The following is a 22,145-nucleotide window of genomic DNA, read 5'->3' as shown; positions in this document are numbered from 1 at the left end:
AACAAGATCAAAATGACTGTGGTCAATAGGTTTCTGGCTACCTTACACACCTATACACCACAGGAAGTGGGTGAAAAAGTTATTTACTTGCAACTAAAGCACTGAGAAAGATAGCCTCACTCCCAATGTAAAATTAACTGACCTCTACATTTGTCTGCTAATTTGCCTGGGAAAGGCTCAATATTATGCCATGACATTTTTTTGCCAATGGTGTAATCTTTCACTTTGCCAGTGTAGCAGGAGATGCTGGGCTGTGGACCAACCTTGGAAAGCAGCTGAAATCACGAGTTCAGCTCCCCCAGATTGAATAGGCATGCTAGAGATGTGTTGGACAATGTATTTTTGATCCAGGTGGGAGAAATCAGTGGTGTACCTAGCCAGGTAGCTCACAAATAAAATATCCTTTATTCCACAGATGGTCTGATAAAGGGATAGATCTGATCGACTTCCTTGATTTGTCTTTGGAATTAATTTTTTCGGCTACAGGCCTGGGCAGTTCAAAGTTGTAGGATATTCTTTTAGATTATAGAATGTTGCAGGATAGAGTATCCCTCCATGATAAGAGGCATTATAAATGGAACATTTGTTAGTTAGGTCCTGATCTGGAATGTTTTCTTTCTCCCAATTATCTTCCTCTTTGTTGTCACTGTCATGCTCTCCGTCTCCTCCTCCTTTTTCTTCCATGGACAAGGGAGCCACCCATTTATTACAAGGAGCTGTTAGGACCGATGTTGATTCTGCAGAAGCAGGAATCTGCTAACAAAGGAGGCAGTGGTAGAGGTTATAGTGCTTGCAACTGCCTATGGACCTCTTGGAGGAAATCTGGTATACAAATCCTCAATAGTATCTTCTACTTTATTTATAAAGTCTGCTGCCACTTGCACATCGGAGGGGCATATACTGTCTAGTTTTTGTAATGTTGATAAGGCCTTCAGCAATTGTAAATATGTTCTTCATCTTTGTAGCACGCCACTATTCAGCAAACTGCTGACTGACTGGTGTACCAGATCCATTCAATGGTAACATCATTCATTATCTTTTAAGTGACTTGTAAAGGCTGAAGAAAAATAGGGGATATATTTGAAACATCTGTATGACAAGTGCACTAGTTGTCAATACCATTAAAACATTTTTTGAAGATGCCACCATAACTGAAGGATGACTTGATCGCCAAGAAAAAAGATTTAGTTGTCAACTGTATGGTGGATGCGATTGATTATGACAGCTCAGTCAGGGGTGCCATTATTGATTTCTTGCATTTTGTCACTGGCGGTCCAAGCAAACCAAACGTCTGCATCTTGGAGGTCGGAGTAGAGGGATTTAAAGATCAGGTAAAAAGAGTCTTCTTGGAAAATGTGCTGTTTGCTAATTTCTTTCAAATGGTGCTGTTCTCCTCTAAAAACATTTCTTTGTGAATTTGGAATGCGATACGGGAGAGTCTAAATTGGCTCCTCTACCTATCTAAATATGCTGGCTAAAAGATTTCAGGATATTTCACAGTTCTGCCTAGAGTGATGCAGAGGCAGGCAATACACTGTGTGGGGTTGGGCCACAATGTTTTCATGACCTTACACCAGAACGTGGTTTGAACAACAGCAGTGTCAGAGGCCTAGAACTTAGACCCTCATCTGCCTACCCACAAAAAAATGGAAAGAAAAACATTTGTACATTCTGGAGCTAGGTGTGCGTTGACTTAATTCTGCAGTAACACCAAAGGACATAAGTTGTAACAAAAAAAATTAAGCTGAAGAGCACAGCTCTGGTGACGCCGTCTTTACAGAAGACTTGCATTTGAAAACTAACACTTAAGCTGAGGCAACATTAAATGAGTTTGTATTAACATCACTGTTTAAAAAATTGATTTGAGGGCTCTATGCCAACAATGGAAAGCAGTTCAAGAAAAGGAGTATGAATCTAATGCCTGAGAACCTCCAAATTTACTCTGACCTGTGAAAGTCTAGCCTAGGAAAATGTCTTTAAATACAAAGATGCTTTCTATCAGAAATCAAGGGTGCATGTTTTGAACACTTTATAGAAGTTCATTGAGAAAAGGTATCAATTTAGTTTTCTTCTTGGATGGTGATGAGCCATTACAGAAACCTTTCAATGAATTCTAGCATGCAGTGAATATATTTAACAAACTTTGGTTTTGAGCATAAATATAGGTGTATATATATATATATATATATATATATATATATATATATATATATATATATTCATATATATATATATTCTATGGTAACATCATTCATTATCTTTTAAGTGACTTGATTATATATATATATATATATATATATATATATATATATATATATATATATATATATATATATATCTCCACAGAATTCCCAAAAAGAATTGGAAAGCACACCGCAGCAGCCCGTTTGTCAAAACTTTATTGTGGAGGCTTCTTGGCTTCAAAGGCAACTGCTTTTCTCGCCGACCGGTTTCGGAGCCTCCTACTCCTTCATGGGCGTGTCCCTGTGAAGCCGCATTTATCTCAGCATGTGTTAAGAGATATATATATATATATATATATATTGCAAACTATACTATTAATCAACCGCACTGTTTATGAGAACTTGCCCTTTGGGCAGTTTTTAGACATTCAACTGAACTTTCATAAAAAAAGTGATTAACTGAAGTACCAGACAAACTGGCAATGCAAGAAGATACCTCCAAAAAATAAAACTGGGACAAGTCCAAGAACATAAGCTTGGTAGAGAAATAGAATCTCTTCAACTTGAGAATAAGGTATGTGCTGAATAAGAAACCTTTTTTATGTGGCCTACTTGTAACGGTTTAACCAAAGATGTTAAGAAAGTATCTCTTGTAGCCATATTATTTCTGCACTCCCTGCCTCCAAAGTATGTGCTCAAATGTCAACATAAATGAACCGAACTGCAGGGGACACCAGAGAAATGTACAGACTGAGGCAACAAGATGCACCGCATTAATACCCTAGATGAATATGCCTATATAAAGAATGCATCCTGGTATCTAAATCGCATATGCTACAATACTGTGACCTACAATGTTTTATATTTTGAAATGTTAAAAGAATTATACATTTTTTTTTTTTTAAATGTGAAAATAAATCTAGTTCCGTCCATGCGTTTGCAGGAAAAAGTTCCATAAACACGATGACTATTACAACAGTGGGAATTATTTGCCATGACAGGCCAAATATTGTTCTGTATCCATAACACAAACCAAGAATTATTTTACCTTAAAACTACAATGAAACAGATTGGTTTCAAAAACTCCAATTTAAAGACTGCTGTGTATGGAATTTATTTTTAACATTTCTGAAAATTGTACATTTGTGGGTGCATTTTACAATATGCAAATCTCTACACAACTATTTTTTTTTAAAATACTGCCAAATCTTAATTAACTGTAACCTGTAGTGCAACTAGGAGAATACATTGATCCCTTTGGATACATAACTGTATTTGTGAATGTGTGTATTAGAGCCATATTTCTGATAGATACCTCTAGCCGCTGATACCTCACCTAATTAATAATCCCCCCTCCCCCCCATCCTTCAGTCACCTACTTAATATTTCCCTTGGTGCCAGACGAGATCCGGAAAAACTTTAGCAGTCCCCCTGCGAGCCAGTTGGTGGCATTGTGCGGCTCTGTGCTGATGTCATCCCACTCCAGAAGTGACAAGCAGAGCAGCATACTAGTACCACCTATGGGTGATGACATCAGTAAGTTTCTTTCTGTGGCATCAGACACCGATCCGGAGCTACCCCTCGACAAGGCTATTTTTTCAATTTCTTTTCAATACTAGTGTAAAAGGGAAATGTCACCGCCTCTAAAACAACCTACACAGTGTTACTAGGTGAAGGGAAGTCGTTTCCTCAACAGATGGTCACTTTCAAAGTCTTTGATAAGCCCAAGAAAAACACATTTAAAAACTCTGCTTCTTCCTACCACTCTTGAATTCCAGAGTAGGCACAAGGGTGTCAAAGTGTTTCCTGGACTTGCTCCCGAAGTCATTACTCTTGGGATTCGATTCCTACCCTTCTCTGGAGGCAGTTTGAATATCCAGAGTGGTTTACAATAGCTGCAGATAATCAAAGAAATCTGTGATGCTGTGCTGTGGCTCACTGGCTTGCCAGAGGCTCCCACTACCGTGCCTTTGGGCTCCAAGGAACTGTGAGGACCTACACCTGGAATCCTGCTGCGAATCTGCCTGCGGTGGAAGCTGGATCCTCTAGACCAGCTGTGGGTCCTGCACCATAGTTTGGTGCTGAATCAGAATTTGGCACACCAACCCATGCCACACTATGATGCATCAATGCCAGATGAAGTGCTTCCTCTAGTGATTTCGAACTCATAGTAGGTGTGTTTCGCCTTCGACCCTGACCACCTGGGATACAGCCCTTGGGCAATCCTTCGAACTCCGATACACAGCTCCTACCTCATGGAAGGGATCAAGTCATTCATAATTTGTTTGGAACGGACTGATGTTTATTATGCAGGGGGCAAACCATCACACCACTATCCCAATGACAACTGGTATCAGGATCTTGAAGATGCCCACGGAATGGACACTTTGCCAGACACTGGGCTTGTTTCTCTATCTGAACCTACCAAAGAGGACATTGCATTTTTTGCAATGGAGTTGCAAAGGGAAGCTGATGCTCTTGACCTCCAGTTGCCCACTATGGACGTGAAAACAAATGTCCTCACTGAGGTGCTTCAGCCAGGGCAAACTGCAGCAGAACCTCTTCTTCCATTTAATGAAGCCCTCGCAGACCCTCTTCTCTTTGTTTCGGCCTTCCAGTCAACAGGCAGATAGCAAAACATAACTGTCCAGTTTGCGGCGACCAAGCCTTCCTGACGCATCGCTAGACACCGGAAAGCTTGGTCGTACAGGCATCTACATGTCGAATAAATCCCAATGCCTTTCCTAACACACCACTGTGTAGAGAATATAAGTGTATCGAAACGTTTGAAAAGTGCATGATCGCATCCACCAGTTGGGCATTTTGATCAGTTAATGCCTATTGGGGCACTACACCGCAACCTTTGTGGTTCTGGTGCTCCAACCTTGCTCAAGCCATTCAAGATGGCTGTAATGCAGCTAAGTTTATGATTCGCTGTAGGTAGGACACTGCAGATTCTAGTGGTTGGGTAATAGACACCAGTTTGGCTCTCAAGCAACACACCTGGATGACACCATTAGGCTTCTCGGGGGATGCCCAGTCCACTTTGAAGGACATGCCCTTTGATGGCTCTTGCAGTTTTGGCGAGAAGGCAGGCTCAGTCCTGGAGCGCTTCAAGGACAGTCGGACCACAGTGCACCCTGTGGGTCTGTCCGCCATGCAATGCCATGCCAGCAGTTTCGACTCTCAGTGGCTATGGTAGGAGCTTTCAATAGCGTTGGCATACAGAGTGCCTGTTATGGATATTTGCCAGGCTACTGCATTGGCATCACTCTACACGTTCGCAATGCATTACTGTCTAGATAGCTGGGTACATTTGGGCAGTTGTCCTCTCTGCCCTGCAGGACTTTTTGGTTTGAACCAGTTAACATACCCACTACCTGGACATACTGCTTTGGTATTTATTGAAAAGGGGAGGTATCTGCAGTTATAAGTCAAATTACTTACCTTCTGTAATGCTCGTTTTGGTAGATATATCCAACTACAGATTATGCTCCAATGAACTAGATTCTTTTTACATCTGAAAGGTTCCAAAGTATAGAGATCTGCACAATGGTCAAAGTCCATTTGCTGTTGGGCTTTGCATCAGGGGGTGCAGATGGTTTAGAAAGCAACTGACTTCAGCATGCATGGGTGAAACAGAGCGGACCAACGTCAGGGCTAGGTCACATTACGCTGCCTACAGGTGCCCAGGGATACTACTAAAGATTTTCCGATTCAGTTTGATGCCAGCGAATATTCAAAAAGGTAAGGCATCTGAAGTTAGATAGGAGTATCTACCAGAAAGAACATTAAACAAGGTAAGTAACTAGTTAATTAGCATGATTCCTGCTCACGTCTGATGGCCTCTAAAATAGATGAATAGACAATCATTCATCCTGAACATGGGATAGGTGAGGTGGAGACAGGGTGCAAAGAAGAGCAGACTGGACCAGGGCAGAAATAGATGCAAGTAACAAGGTGGAGGAGGTACAAAAATCAATTGAGGAGCAGCAAGTTCCATCTAGGTAAACGTGCATAATGTAGGTTAATATGCCATTGCGCCCCTCCTTTAGTGAACTTGTATAACTGTTGCTTTTGACCTGAATGTATACTGGTAAAGATCATAAGACTCTATACACTATATGGAGTTACAACCAATGGCTGAGGGTGTATAAGCTTTTGCTATTCTCTCTGCAGATCGTCTAGAGGCCAGACAAAACGAACTCCATCCATACATTAAAAAAGGGTCAATGTAGAATCTAGATTGTAACTGTGTGTATGTGGTATTTTGAAGCATTCTTTGTTTAATTATTTTACTAGCTTGCTTTCACAGTTAGCCTGGGGACCACTTCGAGCCACTCACTTATAAAGAACGCTTTGGTATTCATTACTTTCGAGTCGAGAGTCTCATGCAGTTTTTATAATGACAATGTGTGCGCCACAACAGATTAACATTTCAAATCCCACACGGAGCATTATGATGCGAATTACCTTGGCTACAGCCATCTCGAAATCTTCTTGTGTCACGTGCACTCTCCTCTCTCTCAATGCATACATACCAGCTTCAGTGCAGACACCCTGAAAATAAATACATGTTTTAAAACGGAATTGTATATGGTATCAGTTCAAGACAGAATGCTGTTCATTTTTTAATTACAAAAAATATTTTGCGCAATCACTGAAAGACCACAAGTGAACGCTATTATGGCAGGGCTGGTTTGTCTTACTGCTGGGGGAGGGCGCGGGGGCAAATGTGTGTGGACAAAATACCAGCTTAACCTCAAATAAATCAATTAGTAAAACAAGTGTGTTAGAGTATATTGCACTTTTAGGCAATCAATAATAAAAACATATCCAGTCAATTTGTGACCTTTCGTATGGAAAATAATTTATGAAAGTCTATAAACTAAAATACATCACAATTTATTTGGTAAGAGATGAAGGGACCTATTTGTACTGGTGCCTTCGGACAGGCACTGATTGCAGAGGAATTGATAGGAAATTAAAAAATGTATCAAGATCATTTCCATCTCAGAATCTCTGGATACCAAAGTTAGAAAATAAAGTCTCTGGAGTCCATAAATCTGCTAGGCTCCAAATGTACACACTTACTAAGTGTAAAGTGTTCCTCACTGCGTACAAACCCAAAAGAAACACATCGTAGTTCAGGATAAAATGAACCATTCAGCCATAAAATTACCAGGTGCTTGAAAGGTAAACCTCTGCATTGAACGCAAACATCACTTCAGGAGGACGAATGCTTTGGTTTCACTTTTCACTATAAAAGTAGGTAATCGTAGCATATTTGGTAAAACCAAGCTTACAACTTTGCTATTAAATAGAATGATCTGAGGCAAACAACAGAATTATCATCGTAGTGAATTTATCAAGTGTTGAATGTTGTTCAGAAGGCAAAATTCCAACGTCTGTATGGTTCTTAAACTACTGTGTCCTTAAAAGACCTCGAAAGAGCACACTGCCAAGAAATAGTCTGCCTAAGTTAAGTGTGAAGTACTGTAATTTCTCATGGGAGCCTTCACTTTCAGGACCTGGAACAGTGTGTACGTTTTTACCAAAACAGATGTGAGGGCTAAATTGTAATTCAATGGTTATAAGCAGCAATACAATGCAGAGCACATTACTAAACATACACATTACATAAAAGGGTTTCCTGTTAAAAATGTCAGATACGCATTTCTCTTGTTGTTCAGCTATTCTTAACTAGTGATGCTTATCTCACCAACTTTATTGAAAGGGTTTCGTTTTTTTCAAGGTGTTACAGCAATACTGAATACTGGCTTATTGAAAAGTGTGCCTGAATTAAAAAAAAATACCAAAGACTACGAAGAGCAGATGCAATATTATTCATATAAACCTGTTTTAAGATTGAAGGCCTGTCCAATTTTAATTTGGAAAGAGTCAACCCGCCCTTGGATAGGCAGAAAAGTCCACCAACTCTAAGCAGGTCCTTTCTGTTTTAGAATTCCCCCAAAAAATCCAAGACCAATGTAACACCAATACAAAGGAATCAGTGTAATAAGTCTTGCCTCTGCGAGATCTATTGTCTTGGTCAGTGTTTTTTAGTTATTAGTATAGCAGTAAGCATAGTGCTTTTCCCCCCATTTTTAGGTCTCGGCTAGCGTAGGCTGCGCTTGCGCAGTCTCGCTCGAGACTTTGTTTCTAGTAGTGGGGCTTAAACCCGCCCCTCTTCTCCATTGGCTGGCCTCGTAAATGCTGGCCAGCCATTGGAGAAGAGGGGCATCTTTCCATTTAAGCCCTGTATTTTTGGGATTCGGGGGTGTGTTTTTTTTAGGTTCTTTCTATCTGTGAGGTCTTTAGTCAATCAAACCTAAAAAACACGCCCCCCAGTCTGAAAAGGACGGGGCTTATCTGCAGCTGCTGCCACCATTTTGCTTGTTTAATCACTGATTTGCCACAATCAGCCTCTGATGCAGCATCAGCTCCTCCGCATCCGCCGTAAGAGACACAAGCTGGCAAAAAGCCCCGGCCTACCTCTGTGTGCGAGAAGCCATCGTTTGCGCGCCACAGCTTCCCTCGACGAACATGTATCTGCGTAATTGTGGGCCTGCGGCTTTCCTCCCTCCAAACTAACGATCCGGGTAGGTTTTACACAGTGAATTTACTGGCAAACGCGAGATTGGGTAGTCGTTTTGTGCGAGGAGATCCAGAATTGCGTCTGCGTGGTGGCTGTGTGTGTGTTCGTGTGTGCCGGGGACCGGTGGTTGCGGCTGCACCCTGGCTCCGCTCGCCTGGGAATGGGAGCCGTGTGAGCAGGAGAAAAGAAAAGCTGTTGCCGAACTTGGAACGTTTTAACCTCGGGTCTCTGTCTCTTCTGCAGCCCTCGCTGTCATTTAATCATGCCTAAGAAGAATAGTGTCAGGATTGAAGAGATTACTTGTGGAAAAGCATGTTCCCAAAAAGGTTAAAAAGTCTGAGCTGAGCTTATGAAGAGAAAGTATGTGCCATGCAAAAAGCAAAGCTGAAGCACGATGCAGAGAAATTCAAAATTCACTTCCTGAATGGAGACCAATGCATAGAAAGTTAATATTAACTTCATAAACGGAGCGTGATGTAGAGAAAGCGGATATTAACTTCATAAACAGAGCGTGATGCAGAGAAAGCTGATATTTTGTTCAGGGAAGGAAAGGGATGCAAGGAAAGCCAGTATTCACTTCATGAAGGGTGTGCGATGCACAGAAAGCTGGTATTCACTTCATGAAGGGCTGGACCGCCGCCGAAAGTAGAGAAGCTGGCGAGTCATCCACCCCGCTGGCCGCTTTTCTTACCGCGGTTCCCTGATTGTGCCCGTTTTCTTGCCTTAGTTCCCTCGTTGTGCTTGCTTTTCTGCCCCCCCCCCCCTGTTTCCTCGTTGTGCTTGCTTTTCTGCCCCCCCCCCCCAGTTTCCTCGTTGTGCTTGCTTATCTGGCCTCTTTTCCCTGTGTGTGTGGGGTGTGTGTGTGGGGGGGGTGTATGTCTGTGTGTGTGTGTGGGGGGGGGGGGTGTGCGTGTGTGTGAGGGGGGTGGTGTGTGTCTGTGTGTGTGTGGGGGGGTGTGGTGTGTGTCTGTGTGTGTGTGTGTGGGGGGGGTGGTGTGTGTCTGTGTGTGGGGGGATCAGTGTGTGGGGGGCTCAGTGTGTGTGTGGGGCTCAGTGTGTGTGGGGGGTGGTGTGTGTCTGCGTGGGGGGCTCAGTGAGCATGGGGGGCTCAGTGTGCGTGGGGGGCTCAGTGTGCATGGGGGGGTGGTGTGTGTGGGGGGTGGTGTGTGTGGGGGGTGGTGTGTGTGTGGGGGGGCTCAGTCTTTGCGTGGGGGGCTCTGTCTGTGTGTGTGCGGCTGTCTGTGTGTGTGTGTGTGGCTCTGTCTGTGTGGCTCGGTCTGTGTGGCTCTGTCTGTGTGGCTCTGTCTGTGTGGCTCTGTCTGTGTGGCTCTGTCTGTGTGGCTCTGTCTGTGTGGCTCTGTCTGTGTGGCTCTGTCTGTGTGGCTCTGTCTGTGTGGCTCTGTCTGTGTGGCTCTGTCTGTGTGTGTGTGTGGCTCTGTCTGTGTGGCTCTGTGTCTGTGTGTGTGGCTCTGTGTCTGTGTGTGGCTGTGTGTGGGTGGCTCTGTGGGTAGCTTTTTTTGTAGGTGGCTCTATGTGTGGGTGGCTGTGTGTGTGTAGGTGGCTCTATGTGAATGATTGTGTGGGTGGCTTTGTGTGTGTGTGTGTGTGTGGCTCTAAGTCGGTGCAAATGCAATAGGTCTCACATTTGTGAGCGATTAAGCTATTGGCATTGTAAATGACAATGCCATTTATTTATGTTTTAAAAACCAAAACATAATTAAAAACAATGTAATGCGCAATGCCAATAGCTCTAACTTTCACAATGCCGAGACCATTGCATTGTAATTGCTTGTTACTTTCATCCATACTAACCAACAGTTGCACAGCATAGCTTACAAAAAAGGAAAATCGACAAAGCCAAATAACAGAGCTATGGTCTTGTAACCATGTTGTACAGCAGGCAAGCTGCTGTGCAGCATGTTTGGTAGAAAATAAAAATTTTAAAAACTATGACGTAGTCAATGCTGGCCATGTCTTAACACTTCTAAGGTCGAGTCTAGGCAGCGCAAGCGCCGTCTCTCGACATACTGTTCTCAGTCAGGGGGCTTACAGCCCACCTTCAGCTTCTGATTACTTTTTGTCAGTGTCATTTAAACAAGGTTTCTTTTCTGGGAATGATATTTAAACTGCTTAGGCACACTGGGAAGTAAACATTATTATGGTCTGTAGAAGGGGAAAGGTCAGAGTGTCTTGAGCACACCTGCCTGCCTCTTCACACCCCTCTCTTCTGCAGTCTCTTTGTTAGACATTCATGCTCTTTTTCTCTTTGCATCTTTATGGAACACTCATTCTGCAGATCTCAGACTTTCTCTATCCTCTTCAGCAACCTCTGTCCTGCACATACTTCCACATATCTCCTTCGGTCCACCAATTATCCCACACACAATGTACCCACTTCACTGTACACACTTGCTTCTCCATCTTTCGCCTTGCAAATATTTTGACAGCTGTGTACCACCTTCACACACTTTTGCATAGAATTAGAATTACAATTGGCACATCTGACCATTGCACTGTGTTCTTTGCATAGATGTCAATGATTGGATAAGCATGTATTTCGGGCCCTTTTACTACAACTAACAGTCACTGTAAAAATTTGCACGAAGTTCAGAACCCTCAATCGTGGCCACCCACAACTTTTCGCATGACATACTGACACACTATACATTAGTAACGTGGCACTGCAGTTGATTCCAGCATCAAGCTTATAGTTGTACCTCAGTAATGCTTAGTAACAAACCTGTGTTTTTTGCATGGGATGACATCAGTAAATTGAGCGTCTCTTTTCCGACCAGCTAGGTTGTGCGGTTTTATGAATAATGCACCTCGGCACAAGTCATTTAATCTCACATGTAAGTAAGCAAGTAACGTATTTATAGAGCGTATGAATGCCAAGGCTACTAGACGCTGAATGTAACATGTCACGGGAACTGTTATTGAACGGGCTGACATGTTGCACCTGGATATAAATGCAGCACTGACCATGATATTCATTTCACGAGTCTATGTTGTACGAGTTATAAGCACTTTGAGGCCTTTTCACTCTACACAGCATGTCAGCGTAGTATTGCTGAATGTGCCAACATGCATTCTTAACCATGCACGATGAGATGAGGCTGGTCTGCGTGAAAGGCTTTATTTCGTGCCAATATTTGGAAGTGGCAGTCTTTAATAACGGATGAGAGTAACCTGTCCCTGCAACTCTGAAATATTTCTGGCAACAAGACACTTTTTCGAGGGCCATTATAATTTCAGACTGTGTTTTCTGACCAGCTAAGTAGGTTGGTTTTTAGGTTGAGCCTAGCAGTGCGCAAGCGCTGCTTTGCGAGGCATGGAGCAGCTACTCTGGATGCATAGGCCACGGCCACCGCTTACCATGCGTTGTTTCCTTTGACTGTGAAAATTGCTTTATTTTCATTTGTTAAAGGCTGCTCGTTATGACGCCTTTGGGTGGGTTTTAACTTTGGTGGGGACTACCCCTGCCACTGTCCCTTTACTTTTGGCTTTTCTTCTCATGTGTTTGGTGCACTCTTGTTTTTTATGTCCAATGGTCCTCTGCCGTTTGTTTGCCTGCGTCTGCTGCTACCCACCCAGCTTCATCTTTCTTCACGGACACCAGACGTCATGGATACCAATCGGCGTCAGTCATAGAAGGCACAGTTTCAAATTAGTTTTAAAAAAAAGTGATGAACAATAACCCCCCACTCCCCCAGTCAGTCTGATAAGCAAGTCTCACCACCACAAGAGAGCAAAACAGCTTTGTTTTGGGTGAGCCTGCAGGACGTTCGGTTCCTAGGTTCTCCTGCCAGCCTGCAACCAACAACATCCCGGCCCTTCTCGTGCCCCTGCCTCACTCAGGTCTTGTGGTTTGAGTGTTTTCACTTTCGCGTAATGGGCCATAAATAACATTTTCCTGAGAGAACAGTAGTTAACTCATGTATTTCTGCATGTTGCCACTACTTCCGCATTGGACTCATGATCCCAGTTCTCGTATGTTTTAAAAAAAATGATTTTCGACAGCTGGTCTACAGAGCTGTATTTACTGAGAAGTCCTTTGTAAAACTTGCTGCTAAAAGTCTAAGGTAGGACCGATCAGGGCTTCGCTCTTCCTAGGTCGATAGAATGAGCATAGCCCACCACCCGGCTCTAAGGGAAAATCTAGTTTATCGAGTGCGTTGTGTAACGGGCCAGCTTCATTGAATAACATCTGTAGCAAAAAGCCCAGCGTCAAAGTTTACTATGAACGCGATTTTCAACGTTTGCGTCCCATGTAAATAGCCGACCCCACCTCTCGGTAAATGTGCGTGCTGCGCTGGAATGCAACAGACTCGTATTCCACATCTAAGCACTACAAGCATTTGCAATGCAATAGGTCTCATTTACACAAGTTTAAGCTATTGGTATTGTAAATGACAATGCCTTTTATTTATGTTTTAAAAATGAAAACACAAATAAAAGGCACTGTTATTGGCAATGTCAATAGCTCAAACTCGTGTAAATGCGAAAGCTATTGCTTTGCAAATGCTTGTACTACAGAGCTGTGGCCTCGAGCACTCGGGGGTGCTGTTCAGAATGGGCACTGCACGTGACGTGACCTCCTCGAGGTAGTGAGGGAAGAGGTGACAGACATCCACAGAGGTAAGTAAGAGCAGAGCCCAGGTTTACTTTTTTGTTTACTTCCAGAAAAGAAACAAGTGTAACGGTAAAATGGTCCGCATAGTTGAGTTGGAATTGCATCCACTTTGGTTAATTAGGAAACAATATACATTTACACTGCACTGTGTTGACTTAAGAAGCTGCAAAGCGACTTGAATTTACTTGTTTCCAAGTTCATTTAAAAAGCACTGCCACTGTACTTGTATTTAGAATGAAGTGCTCATTTATTTAAAAATAACTGACATTGACTTCCATCTAGAGTACATTATATATTTATCTTCAAACACAGAATTTAAATGCATCTTTTGATTCTAAATATTGTAAAATTCGTGGTATTGAGAGAGCAATAAAAAAAACTACTGTGGTGACTTGCATTCAGAGCCAGGGGTATTGTGCACTTTTAAAAGAACGCTGCTAGATTCTGCAATTGGAGTTTGAGTGTACTTGTGTTCATAAATAAAGGTTGCAGAATTACTTGGTATTTGCATTTTTATAGACCGCGAAATGTGAGACTCACCTGCAAGCGGCCGTTATCATTTCTTACCAGAAACCCAGGGCTAGGCGGCTAATACCCTAGGTCAGATAATGTCCATCAATTGTGGTTTTTGCAGTTGTCGCCACGAGTGGGAAGGGTATGCTAAGACGTGAGTCCCATGCACTCCACACCACTGGATTTAAGCAAGCCGGGCTGAAGACGGCTGGAATGCCAGAAACCGGTCCTCGGAAGCTTGTTTCCGGTCCAGGGAAGGCATGGCTTGGCAGTTCGGGCTGGACTGTTCCCATGAGGCACAGGGTCAGACTGATTTGCATATGGCCATGTCTGAACTGGGGTGGGGTGGTGTGGAGTGCAAAAAAACGATGGATTTGGGCCCAGATCTCTGTACTGGGGTGAATGTATGACATTGTTCTGCATTCTGTCCATCAATTGTGGTTTTTGCTTGTGTCCTATCAGCAGCACCCTGTGTTTCAGAAACTATGTATGTTTTATATTTTACCCAGGCGCCATGCGCTGAGTGTTACTGGTAAATGGAGCATACATACGCCTATACATACCTACACTTCTACACACAAGGATATGTATATACCCACATATATCTGTATACATATACCTAGCCCTATACGAAAACTGTACACACCCCTATAGTTGAATGTACCTTTGTACAAAGATATATGTATACATACATACAACTACATATACCAATGTTTATAAATCTTTTATTTATGTATTTATTTAGTGTTTTCTTCATGGATATATCTTTATATGTATCCCTGTACATTGAAATACCTAGATATACATATATGCGCCTATGACATATATACACATATATATAATATATAACCCACCTTTGCTGTGGGTATTATGTGTTTGGATGTGTTCCAATGTGTGAGCTGCAATAAGGGCTGACTGTATATCTCTTGGGTGCATGCAAATGCGACCCCGAATATTTTCCCTTTACTCTGCCCTTTATGGGTGTAACCTTTATAGAGTAAAAGGGTGCATGGCTGTATGTACTTGTCTACATGTCGCCCCAGCCCCTGTGTTTATGCGTGCAAGAGTAATGCTATTCATTCTTGATCCCTTGTAGCAGGGATTAACATAGCCTTGCCACGTCAGGGGTTGCAGTGGCCCTGTAGGTAAAGCAGCAATGCGCGCGCCTTTGTGCCTTGTGGTGTCAACACGTTTGTGATTCTGACGGTTGCAGTGCCCTGCAGCAGGAGAATAATGCTTCGAAAGTGGCATTAGTCATTGGTAATCTATTTGCATATTACCTGTGTTATTGTGATATTCCTGGCCATGTGCCTTGTACATGGATTGTTTAGGACTTTGCACAATTGTTGTAAGGCAGCTGTTTCTTTTGCAGTTGCGCTGGCCCACGTCCTAATGCGTGTTTGAAGCGCCAGCATAGGTTATTTGTGAACTGTTGCTTTTTCCTTAGTTTAAAGCTTGGCAGTTTCTGGAGCAATACAGGGCATTTTGTGTGTACTTGATCTGTATCGCTTTTGCTCCAAAATTGTGAGGTAGCGGTTTCATTTTGCAGCTGAGATAAAATGTGCCCTGGTACACGTGTTAATGCGTGTTGGATGCAGCATCATTTGCTATTTATGACCTGCGGCTTACTATTTAAGTTAAATGCCTTTAGCGGCCAACGCTTGTAGCGCGTTTTTTGGGCCCTTGCGTTATTTTCTATGTGGGGGTTATGTAATAGATTTGATATCCCTAGTACTCGGTAACAAACATTTTATGTTGTTGCTGGGGCCCCTTCTCCAAATTCCCCTGTCTCTGCCTGTTACTAGAGAGCATCAGAGGAATACGCTCTTGGAGATAAGCTGGCAATTTATGGGTGGGGGATTGCCTTCAACTCTGAAGAATCCCTTGTGCCCGCTTTGAAGTGGAGTGGGGGTGTTTTATGGCCCTTCCCTCCATTTGCCAAGATGTGGGCAGCAAATGGCGGCCCGCTCGAAGTGTTGTGTACAGATATGTCCAGTTGCTGAAGAAAGGTTTTGTTCTGCCATGAGGCCTGGTAATATCTGCTGTTTTTTTTTCCCCGTTTGTGAGGGAGAACTTTTAGGTCTAGGCCTGCTTATGGTGTAGGCCTGAGTATTCTTTGTGGTATCTTCTAAGATTTGTGCCAAATTAGAAAAACAACCCGCCTTCGTTTTTTATTTATTAAAATGTTTATTTTTTTACTGTAAGCATAGAGCGTTTTACATTTACGCCCTAGCCCTGTTTAGTAAAAAACGTTCTGTAGCTAAGCTTGAGAATTGGGTGTTAAAACCATTTTTAAGAAACACCCAGAGTTGTTGTGCTGTGTGGAAGAGGCACAGTTGTGCGTTTCCACCTATCTTTTCCCACTTTGAAATTCAGATTGTAAACCACTGAAAGACACGGACGTGATATACAAACATCCCCTGTCCCATTATTAGCGGTGCTGTGCTCTCCATGTGTTGTGCGTTCCCAACTTAGCACAAACTAAGAAGTAGGCTTCAGTAACGAAGACACAAAGTGTACAAGTAAACAGCACAATGGCACACTGCTGGTACCCGAAGCAAATCATCCGTGGTTTGCTCATTGTCTAATTAATAAAGGAGCAAATTCTTACCTCAAGGTTGGATGAATTATCAGCTCCCTGCAGAGAACCCCCCCACCCCCCAAATACCTGGAGACTTCGTTCTGCCATTGAAATCATTACTTGCTCTGCTTCCACCCCTCTCGAGGGGTTCTGGTGGGCTCTCTTTTCTTGCCAGCCTCTGCTGCTGTCACATCCGAGACGTCTTCAGTGCACCTCTGATCTCCATGGCGGAAAAATAATCTGAGAGCCTGCACACATACAAATGGGGGTTGTAGCCTCACCAGAGGAATCAGGTTTTGCAACCTCTCCCAGCAAAAAAAAAAAAAAAAAAAAAATACAAAGCACTTTCCGACTCCAACAACAAGATGGCGGAACATGCACAGCATAGTGAATCCAGAAAGATTCACGCTACAATACTAGTTTAGGTGCTATGTCCGTTTCTTCTATAAAATGAGTGAAGGGGCTAGAGATTAGAATATAGTCCATTCTGGAGTACAAATTATGTGGGGCCAAATAAAATGTGTAGTCCCTTCCATCAGGGTGTTGGAAGCGCCAGGGATCTCTTAGGTTAAATTTGGAGCACATGCGAGTGAGCGACTCGTGAGAGCGGGATGGTTGATATGTGTGTTTGGATTGGCGGTCTATTAGGGGGTCTAACGGGAGATTGAAGTTGCCACCTACAATCAAGAGTTCATCTTGCGGTATGTTCTCAATAGAGGACAGATTCCCAAAAGTCTGGGTCATCAGAGTTAGGACCGTATATATTTACCACGTGGATGGGGTCCTCGTCTCTCAAGATGTGGGCGATTAATAGCCTGCTGTCTGCGTCATAAGTGTGTGGGGTAATGGAGATGTTTGATTTCTTTGAGATTAGGGTGATCACCCCTCTTTTCTTGTGGACGGACGAGGAGCATAAAGTGTGTGAAACCCAGTTTAGATTTATAAAACTCATATCTTCCTCTGATAGCTTAGTCTCTTGGAGCAGGATGACGTCCCCTTTTGATTTTACTAAGTAGTCAAAGACTTTTCTTCGTTTCACTGGTTGGTTGAGGCCCTTGACGTTCAGAGAAACCATGTTGAGATTTTCTAATAGGGATTCAGTTTGAGACATCTAGAGAGTGTTGATCTCTAGGAGGGTGGGTGTCATAACGGTAACTATAATCGGGAAGACGAAGCCTTTGAGCGTCACCCACTGCATAGTGACCGCAGCGAATTATGGAACTAGTTATTTGTGGACTTTCTTTCCTACAAGGATACGTGCGATGGCTGAATAGGAGCCTGTGTATGACTCCTGTGATGCTACAGAAGAGGTATTGTCAGCAAAAAATAAGGAGCAACAAATAAACTAAAGGGAAACAACCATTAATACATTTACCCTCAACCCCCCCAACTCACCCCCGCCCCTCCCTCCCACCCCCCATACCTCCCCACCCTCCCTACCCACTGCCAACCCCCCCCCCCCACGGAAAAATCGAATGCAGGAGCTGCGACGACAGTACCATTAGAGGCAGCAAAGAGATAAAATGGAACAATGATTCTTCAGGAAAAGTATGGATTGAGAACTACACCACAGCTTAGGTGTGGTACTGTCAAGGAACATAGGTGATTTCAAGCACATGAACTAGCATACCCTTTAAAATGGATTAGAATAGGTTCGAACTTGGCAAACGGGGAAGTTGTAATGGAAGTCTAGAACCATCAAACCACAGAGCCCAAAGAGGGAGACCTAGAGAGTTCTAGCAAGCTGCCCCTGCAGGGACATATAATGGCGTGAAGCCGGCTTGTCAATAGGCAACATTTTGTAAACAGGAAATAATATAGAAGCCATCTAGCTAGAAAGAAGCCAATAGGCTAAAACAGTCAATACCAGTGGAGTACTTGACCAGGCGGTTCAGGGGATAGAAGAGTCCTGGATCTCTGTTTTCCTCTTGTTGGAAGAACCGCTGGTCAGGTCCATGCTCTGTGTTGGAGAATCTTCTAGATGGTGTGCAAGTTCCTGAGGGCTTGAAAAGAGATGTGGTCTGCCATTTTCGATGATTTTGAACTTCAATGGACCTGCAAAGGAAAATTTTATATATTTTGCCTTCAGTTTATCCCTCAGAAGCAGGAATCCTTTTCTCGTTTAAACGGTTTCCTTAGAGTAGTCTTGGGTGAATATTATGCGTTGACCTTCCCCAGTGACGTGGTGGTTTTTCCTGGCAAACTGCAAAATGGCCTCAACATGTTGGTACCGGAGTGGCTTGCAGATCAAGGGACTTTCCTCCCCTGGACATTGAACGTTGGAATTCTATGTGCTCTGTCGAGTTCCAGGCCGTGTTGGAATGTAATCCCCGTGATGATTGGTATCCAGGCCTCAAGGAAGGCTACACATGACCCTGCATCCTTCTCCGAGTTCTCCGGAACGCCAAAGATACGTACGTTCCCTCTCCTGATATGATCTTCCAATTCGGCGTTTTGTCTTTTGAGATAGTTTGTAGTGCTCTGGAGGTGCTTTATGATTTTGGAGGATTGGGAGGTTCGGTCTACCACGTCGCTTGGGTGCTGTTCCGCTTCACTGATGCCCTTTTTCATCGTGCTCATGTCCGCCCGGATCGCCATAAGTTCTAGCTGCATAGTATCTGTGTTGCCTTTAGTCGATTTAGCCAAATCATGGACTTCTGCTAGCTTTTTTAAGATCATGTCCATAGTGCTTGTCGGGTCTGACCTGGCTTTGATTGGAGATTCTGAAGGTGACTGTTCTGGGCGTACTTTCTAGTTATTCGTTCTGCTTTCTCTATCTGCCATTGTCCGGCAGAGTGTAGGCAGATGCAGGAGGGCTCTGATTTGTTCGGGCTCAATTGTGAGAGAACTCGATAGTGGCGTCACTATCTTGCTCACTTGCCCTCTATTATACTCCGGCAACCTTTCCTGTCAGCACAAGATCTGTTGAAACACGCTCCGTTTCAGGAGTTTGCGTCAGTGGATGTGATGAGATCGGAGCGCAGGAACACGGTGCGGAGTATTATTCCAGAGCTATGGCGAGGAATGGCAGGTACGGGTGGGCTGTCAGATTGATTAGTCTGGTGTGCAGAGCTGCTTAGAGAGAGGGAAGAGGTGTGGCTCCGCGGCCAAGGCAACTGACTCCGGAATCTAGGGGTCATGGTTTGATCCCCGTGCCGGCGGCAGATTTGCCAGGCACCATGTGACCCTGGGCAATAGCTTGCTTAATCTTCCTGACGGCCCCCAGAGCCTAGAGACCCTTACGGGTGATTGTTTGCGCTTTCCAAATGTGGATTATTATTAGAGATCATGAGGCACTAGCTAGCATTTAGTGGACCATTATTTGCTGTGAGCTATGAACAAGTGATGCGGGCAGGATAGGAACACGTCTCCTCTATCTTGGTGTGGGTGCAGTGAGAATCCGCTTAGCACAACAGTCTACAGGCAGATCACCGTCGGCCCCATGCACAGAGGTTAACTTATTGTTGCAAGAACCAGTAGGATCAGTGAACCAGCAAAGGTGGAATGACAACAACAGCTCACAGGCAGGCTTCAAACACGTATGGTTATCTTAGGGCTGCTTAGGGATGTTCTACTATGCTGCGATGTCGTTGAATAGTGGATGTAAGCCACACTGGAGACTGGTTGTAAGCATCACGTGTAGAGTTCAGGGTGCGTGCGGGCTGAATACATGCAGGCCACCAATGGAGAACTCCTGCTGCGTTCCTGTTAAGGCATGTGTGGTGAGGCGAGAAGCATGAGAAGGTAAGATGGCGCCGTCATATCCGATGTGGTTCTTGTGGTTTGCAAGCTGCGAATTCGCCTCCCGGGACAGTCTGCATACCCCACCGTCTGTATGCTGTCTGGAGATCAGGAGCTGGGCAAGTGGTCAACTTGATGCAGAGTGCTGTGCGGCCGCTTATCTAGAGGCTTTTCTAGAGGCTAAATGAGGATGAGAATAGAAGGAATCAGCGCAGGTTCGCAGTCGCTGCCATTTTACGACAGAAGCATGAGGCATGGGGCGTCAAAACACATACTGGCCCTTGCGCACTTATTCTGTAGAGAGATTAGCAGACGAGTGGGGGATAAAAGCAGTGTTCCTCGTGCTGCACTCCATGTAATGCTCCTTGAGACCACAGTTGTCTATATAAACTGTTGATGAAGTGCTTCGCTACTAGTGCCCATCCGCCATTGTGAGGTCAGGCAAAATGGAGTCTGAGAGCAATTAAATTCCTTTCGCATTGGCTGCTATTTAAATCACCCACCTTCTGTGGCGCTGGGGCAATGCGGTGAGGCGGCGCTGTTCAGGCAGTCAGAGGGCCACCGGAGCTGGTATTAGATGCCGGGATTAGGCAGCTTCGCACATCGGCATGCCGCCATTTTGAGGATGTGCGACACGAATGCGAGGGTCGCTGGAGGCGAAGTGGAAATCAGTGTTTACTGAGCATTTGAATCTGGAATCGTAGCATCATACTATGCTACGTGGCGAGGAGAGGTGAAGCCTGGTCTTCCCAACTTCATGAGCAGAGGTTTGTCCCTTGAATTCGGCCTTGATCGCTACTCTGTCTACTGAGCGACGCATTCAGGCAGCCATTGCCGCTGCCGTTCAAGCCACGCCCCGCTTGTTAAGTTTTAGTTAACAAAAATAAAAACAATCACACAAGCGACAGACAGTCCATGCACTGCCTCAGGCTACACTTTAAAACAAAAATTGCAACCCTCTACTTACACACTAAGCTCTGAATACCAGTATAGGAAAAAACTAAAGAGGCTTGTAAACATTAATTTAGGTGTGCTAATTATTGAAAATATATATAATGTGTTATATTGTATATATGAATTTTCAAGTCACATAAATCTAGTAAGCACTAAATAAAAAGGCTGCAATTTCAAGCCAAGTCAGAACTAATTTCTGCTACAAATGTACAAAGCACTACTAACAAAAAAAGAAGTATTAGATATTCACAGAATTTATTAAGTTTGAAATCAGATTTGCAAGTACACTATTTTATAGGTATAACATGTAAGGAACCAAAGCACGGATACTAGCAGTCAAACTATCCACCGTAGATTACTGATGTTGACCTTGTTTGAACTTAAATACATCACATAAGACTGCCAAATTTAGCTACACATTATTATAATATGGCACACAGATAATCACAAAGTCTGTGATTGTGTGGGATAGTTTACAAAAGCAGAATACAATGGAAAATGGTTCTACATATTGCATATAGAAGGAAAACGAAATAAGCATTTACTTCTTACCTTAACCTCTGCTCCAGAAGCTCCTGGCATGAGTTCTGCAATTTTACGCAAGTTTATACCCCTGGTCAGGTTCATTTTTCTTGAATGAATCTTCAAAATATCCAGACGTGCCTACAAATAAAATGCATTAAAAATATAAATAACAAACACTATATTGTCAGAGAAAAAAGGCACAAAATCCTAACTATAGGCAGAGAAGTGTGGCTCACTGGTTAGAGGAGGCATACCCTGAAGCTGAGGTCAGACCCAGGACCAGGGTTCGATTCCCGACGCGGCAGGGTCCTGAACCCAATTGTCCACAGACTCGATAATTCTCACTTCGGTGCCCACTCTAAGCACGAGTTCACACTATGCAGCTCTGGGCAACAAGCTTGCTTAATCTCCACACGG

General features: G+C 43.7%; 1 protein-coding gene across 1 annotated transcript in view; it reads right to left on the bottom strand.

Annotated features, from left to right (window-relative positions):
• The window catches only part of PSMC5 (proteasome 26S subunit, ATPase 5), a 116,650-nt gene that overhangs the window by 1,211 nt on the left and 93,294 nt on the right, over positions 1–22,145 (bottom strand). Inside the window, exons 10-11 of the mRNA XM_086923794.1 lie at positions 21,756–21,866; positions 6,657–6,743 (exon numbers count right to left, since the gene is read on the bottom strand). Of these exons, the coding sequence (XP_086779920.1) occupies positions 6,657–6,743; positions 21,756–21,866 (198 nt within the window). The remainder of the gene's footprint in view (positions 1–6,656; positions 6,744–21,755; positions 21,867–22,145) is intronic.

Source organism: Lissotriton vulgaris, chromosome 5 (genome assembly GCF_964263255.1).
Source record: "Lissotriton vulgaris chromosome 5, aLisVul1.2, whole genome shotgun sequence".
In the NCBI taxonomy this organism is placed as follows: Eukaryota; Metazoa; Chordata; class Amphibia; order Caudata; family Salamandridae; genus Lissotriton; species Lissotriton vulgaris.
The sequence above is the reverse complement of the archived record's forward strand: the minus strand, read 5'-3'. Positions and strand labels throughout refer to the sequence as shown.